Source organism: Amblyomma mixtum, chromosome 5 (genome assembly GCF_055824585.1).
Source record: "Amblyomma mixtum isolate Tamu chromosome 5, ASM5582458v1, whole genome shotgun sequence".
Lineage (NCBI taxonomy): Eukaryota > Metazoa > Arthropoda > Arachnida > Ixodida > Ixodidae > Amblyomma > Amblyomma mixtum.
The window spans coordinates 179,450,672-179,463,688 of record NC_143016.1 but is presented as its reverse complement, the minus strand read 5'-3'; the positions used below and the strand labels follow the sequence as shown (position 1 = coordinate 179,463,688).

General features: G+C 49.0%; 1 protein-coding gene across 1 annotated transcript; it reads right to left on the bottom strand.

Annotated features, from left to right (window-relative positions):
- Positions 1-427: 427 nt before the first annotated feature.
- On the bottom strand, positions 428-1,926 carry LOC149344938 (uncharacterized). The gene has a single exon (XM_089542688.1). The coding sequence runs from the start codon at positions 1,826-1,828 to the stop codon at positions 470-472; it is 1,359 nt and encodes a 452-aa protein (XP_089398814.1). The 5' UTR covers positions 1,829-1,926; the 3' UTR covers positions 428-469.
- Between the last annotated feature and the right edge of the window lie 11,091 nt (positions 1,927-13,017).

The following is a 13,017-nucleotide window of genomic DNA, read 5'->3' as shown; positions in this document are numbered from 1 at the left end:
GGTATTTAACAACAAGATGATTTATGGTATCATTCAGATGTCGACAGAAGTTTGGATTTGACTGCGGGGGCCTATAACAAACGCCAAGAAGTACTGTTACAGGGGGAGTGCGAATAATTAGCCATAATGATTCCATATCAGATGTGACGTGTGCAATAGAGCATGATAAACCTCGGTGAATTGCAACAAGAACACCGCCCCCCCGTGAGTCTTTCCGATCGTTTCGGTAGACGTTGAATTCCGGTAAGTCAGTTAAAACTTCAGCGTCGGACACGTTACTGTTTAACCAAGTTTCAGTTAGTATAAGTATATTGCTCCTGGATGACGAAATTACGTCGGATATGAGTTCACGCTTTGGGAGGAAGCTGCGGATGTTAGTGTATATCACGGAAAACGAGAGAACATTTGAGGAAATATTTGAGGGTGTCGCGCGCTGGCGTTTTATTGGTGTAGGGTGAAGGGACGATTGCTACGCGAGTTGCTTTACGGTGTTAGATGAAGTGTCAAAAATATAACGGTTCGAGCCGATGTGAAGTGTTTTAAATCGCAAGGAAAATTTGGCAGACCGGGCTTTAGCAAATGCAACTAGTTGTTTTCGCGCGTGACGAACGGCGTGCGAGAAGTCCTCTCCAACACTATAAACCGTGTCTTTCAGATTCCGCCCATTTGATAGGAGGGATTCTTTAGTTTTGCTACTTGTGAATTTCACGATTATGGGACGATTTTTATCTTGTGAGTGACGACCGAGGCGATGAGCTCTTTCTATTTCGTGAGGTTCCACAGTTATTTGAAGGTTATTCCGGCAAACATCAATGATTAGTTTTTCAGATTCTGCCCACGTTTCGTTATCAGTAGTGTCAGGGATACCATAGAAGATGAGATTGTTACGACGTGACCTGTTTTCAGCGTCATCTATGCGGGTTTCTAGTTCCTGGATTATACGCGCCATGTTGCTTGTGTCAGCCTGCATCTTTTCAATGTCGTTTCGAAGGGGAAGTAGTGCTTGGTAGTGTGTTTCCAGGTCGGTCATACGGTTGCTTAAATCGGTTATGGTTTTATCCGTAGTAGTGAGCTGGGATTTCAGTCCTTGTACTTCGGCTATTAGTTGGGTTTGGCCTGCGGTTAGTTTCTGGAGTTCCGCGAGTACTGCACTGTTGTCGTTAGGACCAGGGTTAGTTTCGATATCTCCTGATAACAATAGCAAGGAATGAACAACAGTGGCACACTCGGCGGCAATGGCAACACAGCACTGTGGGCTCGGGAACTGCACCAGAACATAATTGCTTGATCTTTTGGAAAATAAGGAATATGATTTACTAACCTGCATCGCAAAGATTAGCGGATTAGATGGCTGCGCTGAGGTGCAGTCACCGAGCCCACAGAACGGTGCCGGTGGCGGGGGCGCTTTTATATGGGGCGAAGCTGTTGATGTCCGTGATGATGCGGCCGTCCAAGATTCCTTCGGCGCCGGCAGCCACTGTTCCTCTGTTGTCGCAGCAGTCATCCGGGGCGGGCAGCTGACGAGCGGCAAGCGGTAGCGTCCCGGCTCGTCACTGGAGCATGGTGGTGCCCAGTCAAACGACGCACCCGAAAGAATGCTTGCCAAGGTCGGCAACAGTAGGCTGACGAACAGGTGGTTGATCGTCTGCATCGCAAAGATTAGCGGATTAGATGGCTGCGCTGAGGTGCAGTCACCGAGCCCACAGAACGGTGCCGGTGGCGGGGGCGCTTTTATATGGGGCGAAGCTGTTGATGTCCGTGATGATGCGGCCGTCCAAGATTCCTTCGGCGCCGGCAGCCACTGTTCCTCTGTTGTCGCAGCAGTCATCCGGGGCGGGCAGCTGACGAGCGGCAAGCGGTAGCGTCCCGGCTCGTCACTGGAGCATGGTGGTGCCCAGTCAAACGACGCACCCGAAAGAATGCTTGCCAAGGTCGGCAACAGTAGGCTGACGAACAGGTGGTTGATCGTCTGCATCGCAAAGATTAGCGGATTAGATGGCTGCGCTGAGGTGCAGTCACCGAGCCCACTTCATGGCCCATTTCATGTCTGCGTCGGCACGCCGGAAGAGACGCTTCATCTCTTCAGTATACATTGCAACGGTTTCGTTTGGATGTTGTATGCGATACTGTAGCAGCTGCTGGGCTCTCTCCTTTCGCACGACGTTCGTGAAGACCTTCAGAAGCTGCTCCTTGAAGGTTTCCCTGTTCGTGAGGCTAGCTTCCTCATTCTCAAACCAGATTCTTGCTGGTCCCTCCAAGGCGAAGAACACGTACCTAAGTTTCGTGGCATCGTCCCAGTTGTTGAAGATAGCCACACGGTCGAACTGCTCCAGCCATTCTTCGGGGTCAACGCCAGGCGAAGCGTCGAAGGTTGGTGGCACCCGGGGCTGTTCAAGAATGATTGGAGTCAACGTCTGGGGCAAGCTCATGGTAGACGTTGCTGCTGGCTTTCGCTTCCGGGTAGGGTGCGGCAGAATCCCGAACTCAGGTTCGTCCCTTTGCAGGCGCCCCCCCCCAGCTTGCGCGGTGGACTGGACTCAGGTCCTGCGGTAGATGACTTAAAGGGCTGGCGTCACGACTTGTAGGGGGTGTCCGGAACATGGGAGGCTACCCAGCACCTCCACCAGATGTCACGTTGTAGTGACGGCAGTCCAGTGGTCAGGAAGACGCCAGCCAGTCTTGGAAACGAAGCTATTTGGGCTGACTTGCGCCCGCAAAATAACTGAATCACTCGGCGGCGGCGTAAGCAACGAACGTGCTCGTCGGTCGTCGAACTACGAATGCCCGCTGCTCACGGCATCGTTCAATTTAAAGCCGGCAAGGAAACTTCGAGATAACAGGTCGAGATCATCTAGAGTAATCTGGAAACACGTGGATGCAGCTGTTCATGGCTGTGAACAATCGAGATTAGACCGGTCGCTTCTCGCGTCACGAACATAAATGATAACACCCCTTTTCTGCGGCCTTGCGGGAACGAGACGCTACAATGATACGTGGCAATAGCAACAATAGCAGAAAACCATACGTGCCACACGCTGCGGTGATTCGACAAGAAGCCGAAACCAGAGGATGGAACGTACTTTCGGCATCAATATCTCAAAAAGGGGGCAACAGGACTGCAAGCAGAGCGCTCTTCAAAGAAAAAGATTTTGTGGGTGGACCGGGCGTTAGCAATGCCGGCCACGTTGGGGGCAGTTCCTGAAACCGAGCGAACGCACCCGACGCTTCCGCGACGAAATAGGAGCAGCCTAAGGGGGCTAGTCTAGATAGCAGCAAGTCTCCCGGCTATCACATTGCTTTAGGCTATTAAATCCAGGCTGTATTCGAAGCGCTAGAAGAGACGAGCACGGAACTCTGAGAGTAAAACTAACGACTAAAATAAAGTCTTTGCTTGTAGAAAGGAAACAACAAATAGAAGCAAATAATAGCTTCAGTACAAATACAGGAGAAGCAGAGGAAGCAGAATCGCCCACGGGAGGTCAAGTACGCAGATGCGGTACCAATGCAACCGTAGTTTAGGAAATAGAGGCACACCGCGACAACTGCAACAATACAGTAGCAGCAGAGCACGTGATGGTCACAGATCATTAACAGGACAAAGGCGACAGATCAGAGAATGAAAGAACTGTTGAGAAGGCGAAAGAAAAGGGGACAGGAACGGCCACCCTAAATGAAAGCGCGAAGATCTTCGCTGTGCACAACTACAGCGTGGCACAGGACAGCAATACAGTCTCAACATAGGTAACACAGGAGAAAAACTTGGGGCGTGGTAATGGGATTGCAGGAGATGTAGAAACAAGACCGATTTCAGTATACACATTTATGCAACATGAACACTCACTATTTGTAGCCAACACTTCGGCGACGATCGCTGGCTTCGACGCCGTATTACATGAGAGATTTTAAAAAGTGGCCACCCTAGGACACAAGGGCATCAATAGGTACAGGCATACGGTACGGGAAGAAGACATGCCACACGTTTTTGTAGAGGTCATACCTAAGATACGCGGGGAAAATAACGTATTCGTACATTCACCCCGGCTGAAGTATAAGCACAACAGCGAAATTATTAAAGATGTTGTCGGTCTGGTAAAAGGCAGCTACGTGAGTGTCAGAAATTTCAACGCTCCGCACAAGTAGTGGGAATATAAGTTCAATAAGAAGAAAGGAAAAGCGATCTTTCTTTGAGCAGTAGACACGAACGCAATGGAAATCAATAAACTCAAATCAGCACAATCAATATACTCAATCAATCAATAGATACCCCACTCGAAGTCGAAACAGTCATTGGAGAGACACTAGCCTTGATCTCACCTTCATAGGAACTATCACGTATCACGACTGATCTAATAAATAAATAAAAAATAAATAAATAAATCTAATAAATAATCTAATAATCTAATAATAAATAAATAAATAAATCTAATAAATAAATAAATAAATAAATAAATCTAATAAATAAATAAAAATAAATAAATAAATAAATCTAAATCTAAAAATAAATAATAAATAAATAAAATCTAGCGCCGGCGAGAACTTCGGAAGCGACCACTAGTTAATTAAAACACAGACAACACCGCAAGGTTTACCACAATCCAGGAGCCCACGATGGTCAATCCTCTGCTACCGGTGAAAGCCTCGAGCGTCGAGCAGCAATCGGGTGACCTCATACAGAATATCACCATTCGAAGAAACAGCATTCATAGAAAGTCGAGGAAAAGGCGTGCAACGAGCCTTAGCGAAGGGCGAGAGACGGGAAATCAAGCCACGGTAGTCAGGTCCAGGCATAATGGCCAGCCACGCTAAGGGCGATATAGAAAGGCTAGAAATCAGGCAGTACAACTGTCACGACTTCCGTCGGAAGCAGTGCAATCTAAAATATTAGATGGAAATAATTCTCGTCAAGCCAGATATGGCGCTGCAGGAAACTGGCTGCTTTCCTATCTGACGAGGTACGATGCGTACCAGAGTCACAAAGAGGGGAAATCGACAAAACTGGTAGCCAAAAAGTCGACTGCAAACGTTCAACATGGACACTGAGCACGTGCTCAGCGAGATCATACCGAATAAAGGCGCGCTCTCACTTGCCCAAAACTCCAGCGAGCGAAGCGTTTTCGGCCGCTTTCCGCGGCGCAGCGAGGCCGATCGGTCCAGACCATTTCCGTGGCGACAACCATGGCGGCGACCTTCGAAGACGGGCCCCTCGCTTTGGACTGCATTCTCGTTGTTGCTGCCTTTTTCAGGGCGTTCACTGGCCATAAATTAGGCACCGGTCTTTCGCTTCGCCTCACCTCGCCTCTAAGAAAACGTATAAGTGAAAAATTTACTTTATTTCTTTTTTAATTCAGAGTGACGATTCTGCCGCATCTAGGCTTAAGAGGAAAGTCAGTTTTGTTGAAAATAATGCTTCCGTCCTGACAGCCAGATGGCACCATTATATGCTGAGTTTATTTTTGCGTCTGTGCTGGCATCCACTTAAGTAAAAATGGGAATGCGCCTCGTTTACCGTACGTAAGCATGCATACGCTTATGGTGCATGCACAGCGTAAATTTATGCTCTTTTCTCACTATATTACTCTATGCCACCAGCAGCGACGCGGTGCGAAAAAGCGAGAAACAGCAGCGGCGTGGCGGTTCCGCCTCGCCCCGGCGCCAACAGATGAGAACAGGTCCTCGTTTTTCCGGCGAGCGAATCAGCTTCGCTCGCCAGATTTTGAAGCGAAAAGCTTCACTAGGCTCGTCAATACCGCGCTTCGCGTGGGCCACCCCTGGGCGCCGCCGCGGCGCGCCCTTCCTCCTCCTCGCCACCCCCTCCTTTCTCCTCCTCGCCACCTGTTTACCCTTCGCCACTGCTAGCAGTTCTTATCGCGTTCTTATCGCGTTATCGCAAGGCGTTGCAATAACGCCCAAGCGGCGGCGGCGTACATAAAAGAGGCCGTGCGCCGCGGCGTGCGCTCCATCGCCACTTCTCCTCACCACCGGTTTACTCCTTGCCGCTGCTGTGCGGTCTCCGCCGCCATCCCAAGAGAAGGTCCTTTCGCAAGGCGTTGCGATAACGCGTGAGCGGTGGCGGCGGCCGTAGAAGAGGCGCTGACATTCGCCATGGAAGGAAGAAAAGAAGACCCAGAAGTGGTAGCGAGGGAGTTTGCTCAAAATCTACACCGCTATCGTGGTGCTCCCAGTGCCTTGTGCGCGAACTGCGACAGCCACGACATCTAACAAAGCATAATTGCAGCTTTTCGCTTTCATATCCAGGCTTAACTAGAGCTAAGCCACTGCCAATTTTATTTTTTGGGCAAGTGTGAACGCGCGTTCAGAGAGGCAAGGGGTGTATATTCGTTCTCATTGTGTGCAGTCCGCCCAGGCAAAGGTACGCTGACTTCGACCGGGTGATGAATGAAGCCACAAAGAAAGGCAAGGACCACGGTCGGTGATCATAGGAGACGTTAACGCGTCACACAAGAGCTTTGTGTAGGGGAAACCCCCATGCGCAACATCCTGGCGCAAGCGGCTGCCCAGGCAAACATGGATCTAACGGATTTTACGAAACCAGCTAGTCTGGGCAACAGCGTCAGCAGGGATACGAGCCCAGACCTCGCTTTTGTAAAGAACATTATCGACGTTTCGTGGAAAAACATGAACGAGAGTCTTGCAGTGACGGCTTCTTCCTAGCGGTGTCGTTCACCACGGCGAGGGTGAGAAGAAAGTTCGGAGATGGAAAAATAAGAGATTGAACGCTCTTAAAGCCGATTGCGAAGAGCATCCGATTCAAGCCATCGAGGCATGGAGCAAGAAAATCCACCAGAGGTACGATAGAGCCATAAATAGCATAAAAATGACAGACGCCAGCCCTGAAACTCATAAGCACCTTCTCCATATATGGGATGCTCGTAGGAGCATGACTAGGGAGTGGAGGAGACAGAAAGGCAACAGGACGCTCAAGCTAAGATTGCTCATGTCATGGCTGAGGTGGAGCAGTATGCGCAGGAGCTCTCCAAAACAAAACTCACTCAAAGGAGCGTTAGGAGCAGCCGAGAATTGGACGTTGCTGAGGAATATCATCTACCTCACCGAATCTAAACTAGACAACAGAAAGACCCTTCACAAAATCGGAAACAACTACCCGGGTGACGATGAGAAGCTACTATACAAGACCAAAAAACGCTACACAATGGTCGTGGACATCTCCGGCTGCAGGGAAGCATAACGAGGCAAAGCAAAAAAAATGGCTGAAGGCTTAGCTTGGTTAAGCCTGGCTGATTGCGAAAGCAATAATACCTGGCTGCGCTTGGTTCTGCTGGTAGTTGGACATGGTTTCCCGTATAGTGCAACTCTGGTCACGACTTGGTTCTGCTAATATGGTTACCCGTATGTATTCACCCTGGACACAACATGGGTCTACTGTAAATGTGCTTCATTTATTTCGATACGCTTTCGTGATCCGTAAAGAAATGGCTTTTGACTGTGAGCTTGTAGATGCACCCGCAGCAAGCCGGCGTGCTCGCCATTCTGCAGCATACGCACGTTGCTTCACCAACCGTTGTTCCCTTTCTTCGTCTGTTTCTTCGGCACGGCGCCGTCGCTTGGCCGCGGCACACCGTTCCAGCCTCGCCTTGTACGCATCCTCCGACATAGCACAGCACTGCGAGGAGGACAGCCGCAGCTCCGTTTTATCCCAGTCTAGCGAGCGCCTCACTCGGCAGCTGCGCCGGAGCGAAGGATGAGCTTCCATCGATGAGACGAGTTGGGCCCCCACCTCTCCTCTTGTCGTGACGTCATGCGGTCACGTGGTAGCGTGCCGCCACTGCGCCGGAGCGAAGGATGAACCTCCATCGATGGCAGAAAAGTGCAAGCCGTATTGTTTTCGGAATAAAAAGAGAAATTCAACCGTTCCTCCATGAAAAAGGAGGTGTACGCGGCGCTCAGAAACAATTTCACGAGCATGGCGGCGACAGCAGACGGGGTAGGTAACGCCATTATAAAAAAATATAGGGGCGAAAACAATCAGAACATTGGGAGATTGAGACTGTGCCGGAGTGGTGGCGGCACGCAGAGATAATCACCATTGCCAAGCCAGGCAAGAAGCTGAGTTTGGAGAATCTGCGGCATATCTCACTGACCACGTGCTTATGGTCTTCTGTTGCTTAGGATCGTTGTCACCAGGCTTCAAACTATTTGCAGGACAATGATCTCTGCCCAGTATTATCTTGGGTGTTCTTTTTTATGGTTTATGATGGCTTAACGCCCCAAAGCGACTCGCTCTCTCAGGGACGCCGTAATGAAGGGCTCCAGAAATTTCGACCCTCTCGGGTTCTTTAACGTGCACTCCCATCGCACAGTACACGGTCTTCCAGAATTCCGCTGCTATCGAGACTCCACCGCCACGTTCGGGATCGAAGCCGCGCCTTTCGGGTCAGCAGCCGAGTGTCATAACCACTGAGATAACCAAGAGAATGGAGAGAAGAGAATGTGTTCCTTCTTCTGTTCGACCTTTTCGCGCTCTGGTTTCTCTCAGTAAACTATGCGCCAACGAGCCCAGACAAAAGTCCTTATTCAGTAATCTCATGCCGCAAGTTTTTTGGTTTCCGGCTCACGCTAACGACGCAGGACGTCCTTCTCTGCAATGAACAAGCGCAAAGCAACGTTACAAAGTATGCAGAGCACGTTATCATGGCCCTCGAGCTTAAGGGGGAGTTCGACAACGTTAGCCATGACGCTAAACCTAAATTGCGGATGAAATATTTACGGTTGCGTCAAGACCTTTCTTCTGGACAGGACAGCGACTATAGGGATGGTGGACTTGAGGTCGAGCAAGATCAGGATGCGCAACTAGGCTACGCCCCAAGGATGAGTAATCTCGCCCCTCATCTTCAACGTTGCTGTGGTCAGTTTGGCGCAGAAGTTGAATGCTATAAACGGCATTCGACACGCAATATATGTCCACGATATAACGAATTGAACGTAAGAGGTTTCGCGGTCTCAGGTAGGATAGTCTGCAAGCGGCCGTCGACTGTGCCGACTGCGACGTGAGGGCAAGGGGCTGTCTTGCTCGCCCGAAAAAAAAGAACTACTCAAAGCGCACAGGCCCAGACACTCTGGTAAAGTTGACCTCAAAGTTATGCTAGCTGTGTCTCGCATACCAGAAGTATAACTGCTAATAATTCTGGGAATGTGGATTCAGTCCAGTCAGAGGACAGGCCATACGATCAGGCTGCTATTTGAATCTGCGGCCTATGTAATGAGAATGATTACACGAGTGACGAATTGAAGAAGGGGGAAGAAGGAGGAAGACACATTCAAGCTACTGAGAGCGCTAGTGGTGAGCAGAACTACTTAAAGTCTTCTCCATCAACGCATGAACGAGTGCAAATAAGAGCGATTAAGATCGGAAACCGCAAACCTGATGCGCCTCGGATTAACAAACACGTACTAAGACCACAGGGAAGCGCATTTTCGACCTCACAAGATGAGGCTGCAAACAACTATGGCGGGACGAGCTCTCTGCGGAAACTGAACTATCATGACAGCATACAAGAGATTGACCGGACGGCAGACATACCGGGCCAGATCAGCTCCACGTTTATGGTAGCGCCTATCCCCAAACGCATGCATCCTGTCGTTTACCAAAGCAGACTTGGGCTCTGAGAGCAAGACTTAACCAAGGCTCTCCAGAATAAGAATTCCTTCTATGTAGATGCGGCAATGTAACAAAAAGAACACATGCGCTGGTGACTGTGATCGGCTCCGAGGCAAAGGAAGTCAGCGCATCACTAAGTAACTACGCCGTGTCTGACGCCGAGGAGGTAGTCGTTGCTGTAGCGGTCGCCGAGTGCAACAGGTCCAGGCGTTGGCTAATTTTTATCACACAATTTCAAGAAGCATATCCGGAGTTCACCAATGGTAGTATCGGCAAAAAATCGGCCGATATCTTAAACACTGGTGGCGAAAGTAAAGAACAACATTACACAATATGTGCTCTGGGTTATGACGGCATCGCCTTCAATTTTCAAGTGGACCTTATAGCTCAGCTCACGCTAGCCGAGCGAGGTCAGAGGCCAGAGAAACCGAGATGACGACCTGCACCTCTGCTGAACAGGAAGCCGGTATACCCCGCTTCATAGGTATTAGACAAGGGACAGTCTGTGTCATATCGGCCTACAAACAAATTCATATTCATATCTGTTTATACACAAGATACGCGCGACCGTATGCAGGTACACGTTTCCCTGGTGCAGAAGGAAACCCGCATTTTACAAACACCGCATGTTCCTCTCAGAAATTAGGTGCAGTACCAACAGCCCACAACGCCGCGCCGTAGCAGTGGGAGGTTGCGCTGATCAGCCGCTTTTTCTATATATGCGTTGCTGTCTTCGAATAAACTTCCAGTTGTGAGTCAGCGCTCGTCCTGTGTTTCTTCTGCTGCGGTCTTCGTCTTTGCGCTGTTCGCCTTTCAATACGTACCACCAACTCGCCCGTTTCGCTGTTTTCCGCAGCTCTCAACTCATGTGCACTTACACATGCGACCTCTCCTTGGAGAAATGATCTTCCCGACATTATCGCATACATCTGCAGTCACCAACCATTCGAAGAACAGCTGCGCAAACATTTTATGGAATGGCAATGTGACCTGTTAAATATTTGTTGATCTGCCTTATAGTGCTCTTTTTTTTCTCCTTTGCTACTGCGTTGTGTCTTGGTTTCTTCTGTATCTTAAACAGATTCTGTCATTCACATTCACATTCACTTTATTCCACATTTCTCCCGGTACAGAAAAAATGTGAGGGCAAGGACTAAAAGCTGCTAGTTAAGCAGCTTGACTAAGGCCCTTGCCCCCTTTGATGGCAGCGTACAGTGGTTTCAAATCACACACAAAAGCTCACACAATGTTCAGATTAGTTTCTGCAGAAGTTGTTGCGCTACAGCACAAAGTATTAAACCCAGTCAGCATTAACACACACACCAACACACACAAAAATTTACACATGTATATTCGTCGTCAAAAGTAAATGGAAGGCGACTTTGTCAAAAAAGTTTAATTTCTTTAAATCTAAAGCATAATGGTGCATGTTTGTTAGTGCACAGTGCAATTTGCAAAATCACAATTAGGCTGCACATATGTATTCAAGGATGCATGCATTAGGGGGCCAATAATTCAATTTTTTCGTTAATATTGCCTTTCATTTACTTTTGACGGCACCTGTATATACTTCATAAAGTAAAATCAGAAACATAGACAAATGTATTAATACAGAAATTTGTTAATTATAATATGGAATGCCAATCCTTAATCTATTACTTCATACTGTTAGATTCCTAAAATATCGTCACGAGCAAATTGGTTCGCTACGAAAGAAGAGGGAGCAGGATCCGGAAGAAGCATGGCGTCCAGCATGGTCAAGGCTTCGCGACCGTGCACCAAATGGAACGCAGTGAAGCGTGTCGTTTCGTGTAGCGCAGTGTTGTAAGCGAACGTGATGTAAGGCAGTATCCGGTCCAAGTTCCCATGGTCATAGTCTACATACATCAAAATCATGTCGGCAATTGTCTTTTTAAGCCGCTCAGTCAGGGGCGCTATGCCGGAAGGCCCGAGTTTGGCGCTCGCCCGAGTTTCATCCGAGTTTGCGATGACGGCAGTCAGTGAACGAAGATAGCGCGGAACGTGCGCAGGCAGCGGACAATAAAATGTAGAGATAAAGCCACGTAAAGGCGATACAAGCGCACCCTGCGCGCCTCTTTCACACTTCAAACACAATACACTGCGCAATACCAGGCCGCATCGCTACCTGAAGTTATCAGCGCCATATCAGCGCCTAAAATATCGTCACGAGCAAATTGGTTCGCTACGAAAGAAGAGGGAGCAGGATCCGGAAGAAGCATGGCGTCCAGCATGGTCAAGGCTTCGCGACCGTGCACCAAATGGAACGCAGTGAAGCGTGTCGTTTCGTGTAGCGCAGTGTTGTAAGCGAACGTGATGTAAGGCAGTATCCGGTCCAAGTTCCCATGGTCATAGTCTACATACATCAAAATCATGTCGGCAATTGTCTTTTTAAGCCGCTCAGTCAGGGGCGCTATGCCGGAAGGCCCGAGTTTGGCGCTCGCCCGAGTTTCATCCGAGTTTGCGATGACGGCAGTCAGTGAACGAAGATAGCGCGGAACGTGCGCAGGCAGCGGACAATAAAATGTAGAGATAAAGCCACGTAAAGGCGATACAAGCGCACCCTGCGCGCCTCTTTCACACTTCAAACACAATACACTGCGCAATACCAGGCCGCATCGCTACCTGAAGTTATCAGCGCCATATCAGCAATCGCGAAATCGTGACTTCTCTGCTATCTGTCTGCACACTCCCCGCTAGCTGTTTGACACGCCTTTTCGGGCGCGTCAAAGGCGTGTCTTCTCTTTCAGCTCTATCTGTCTCTCCATTTCCGAAGACGAACAGTGCGCACTAGGTGCACTCTTGTATCAACCCTTTCTCTTCTCTCGAATACGTTAAAAGGCAACAGATAATATTATGAACATTTTGTTCATTTCCAAATTTATTTTAAAATCTGAATCCAATGAAGCGTTGTTGAAAAGCATAGCTTTAGGAAATTAACAAAGATTTGACACTTTCTGCCGCTAGAGGCGATAGTGAGGCCATTGTTTGCAGCGTGGCTTGCATATGAACTAGAGCGGCAGCCCACCGTGTCGAAAACGAGAGAGCTCCTGCGCTGACACGCCGCCGGTAGCGTTGCCTTTGACTGGAAAGACTGGGCAACTACTACACGCTGAATCTGTCTTATTTTTCGGCCATTGCGATAATATATTTTATTTTGTCGTATATCAAAATATAACAGTCATGCATCTTCTGGCTTGCATTATAAACAAAAGCAAAAAACTGAACTTCACTGCACCCCCGCGTCACTGCTGCTCTCTGCAGTGACCTCAGGTGGAGCTCTCCGCTGCTACGGCCGCTGCCGCACCCCGCTATGGCCAACCATTGTTATTAGTACGCTCTTGGCAAATCTCAGCGGTAGA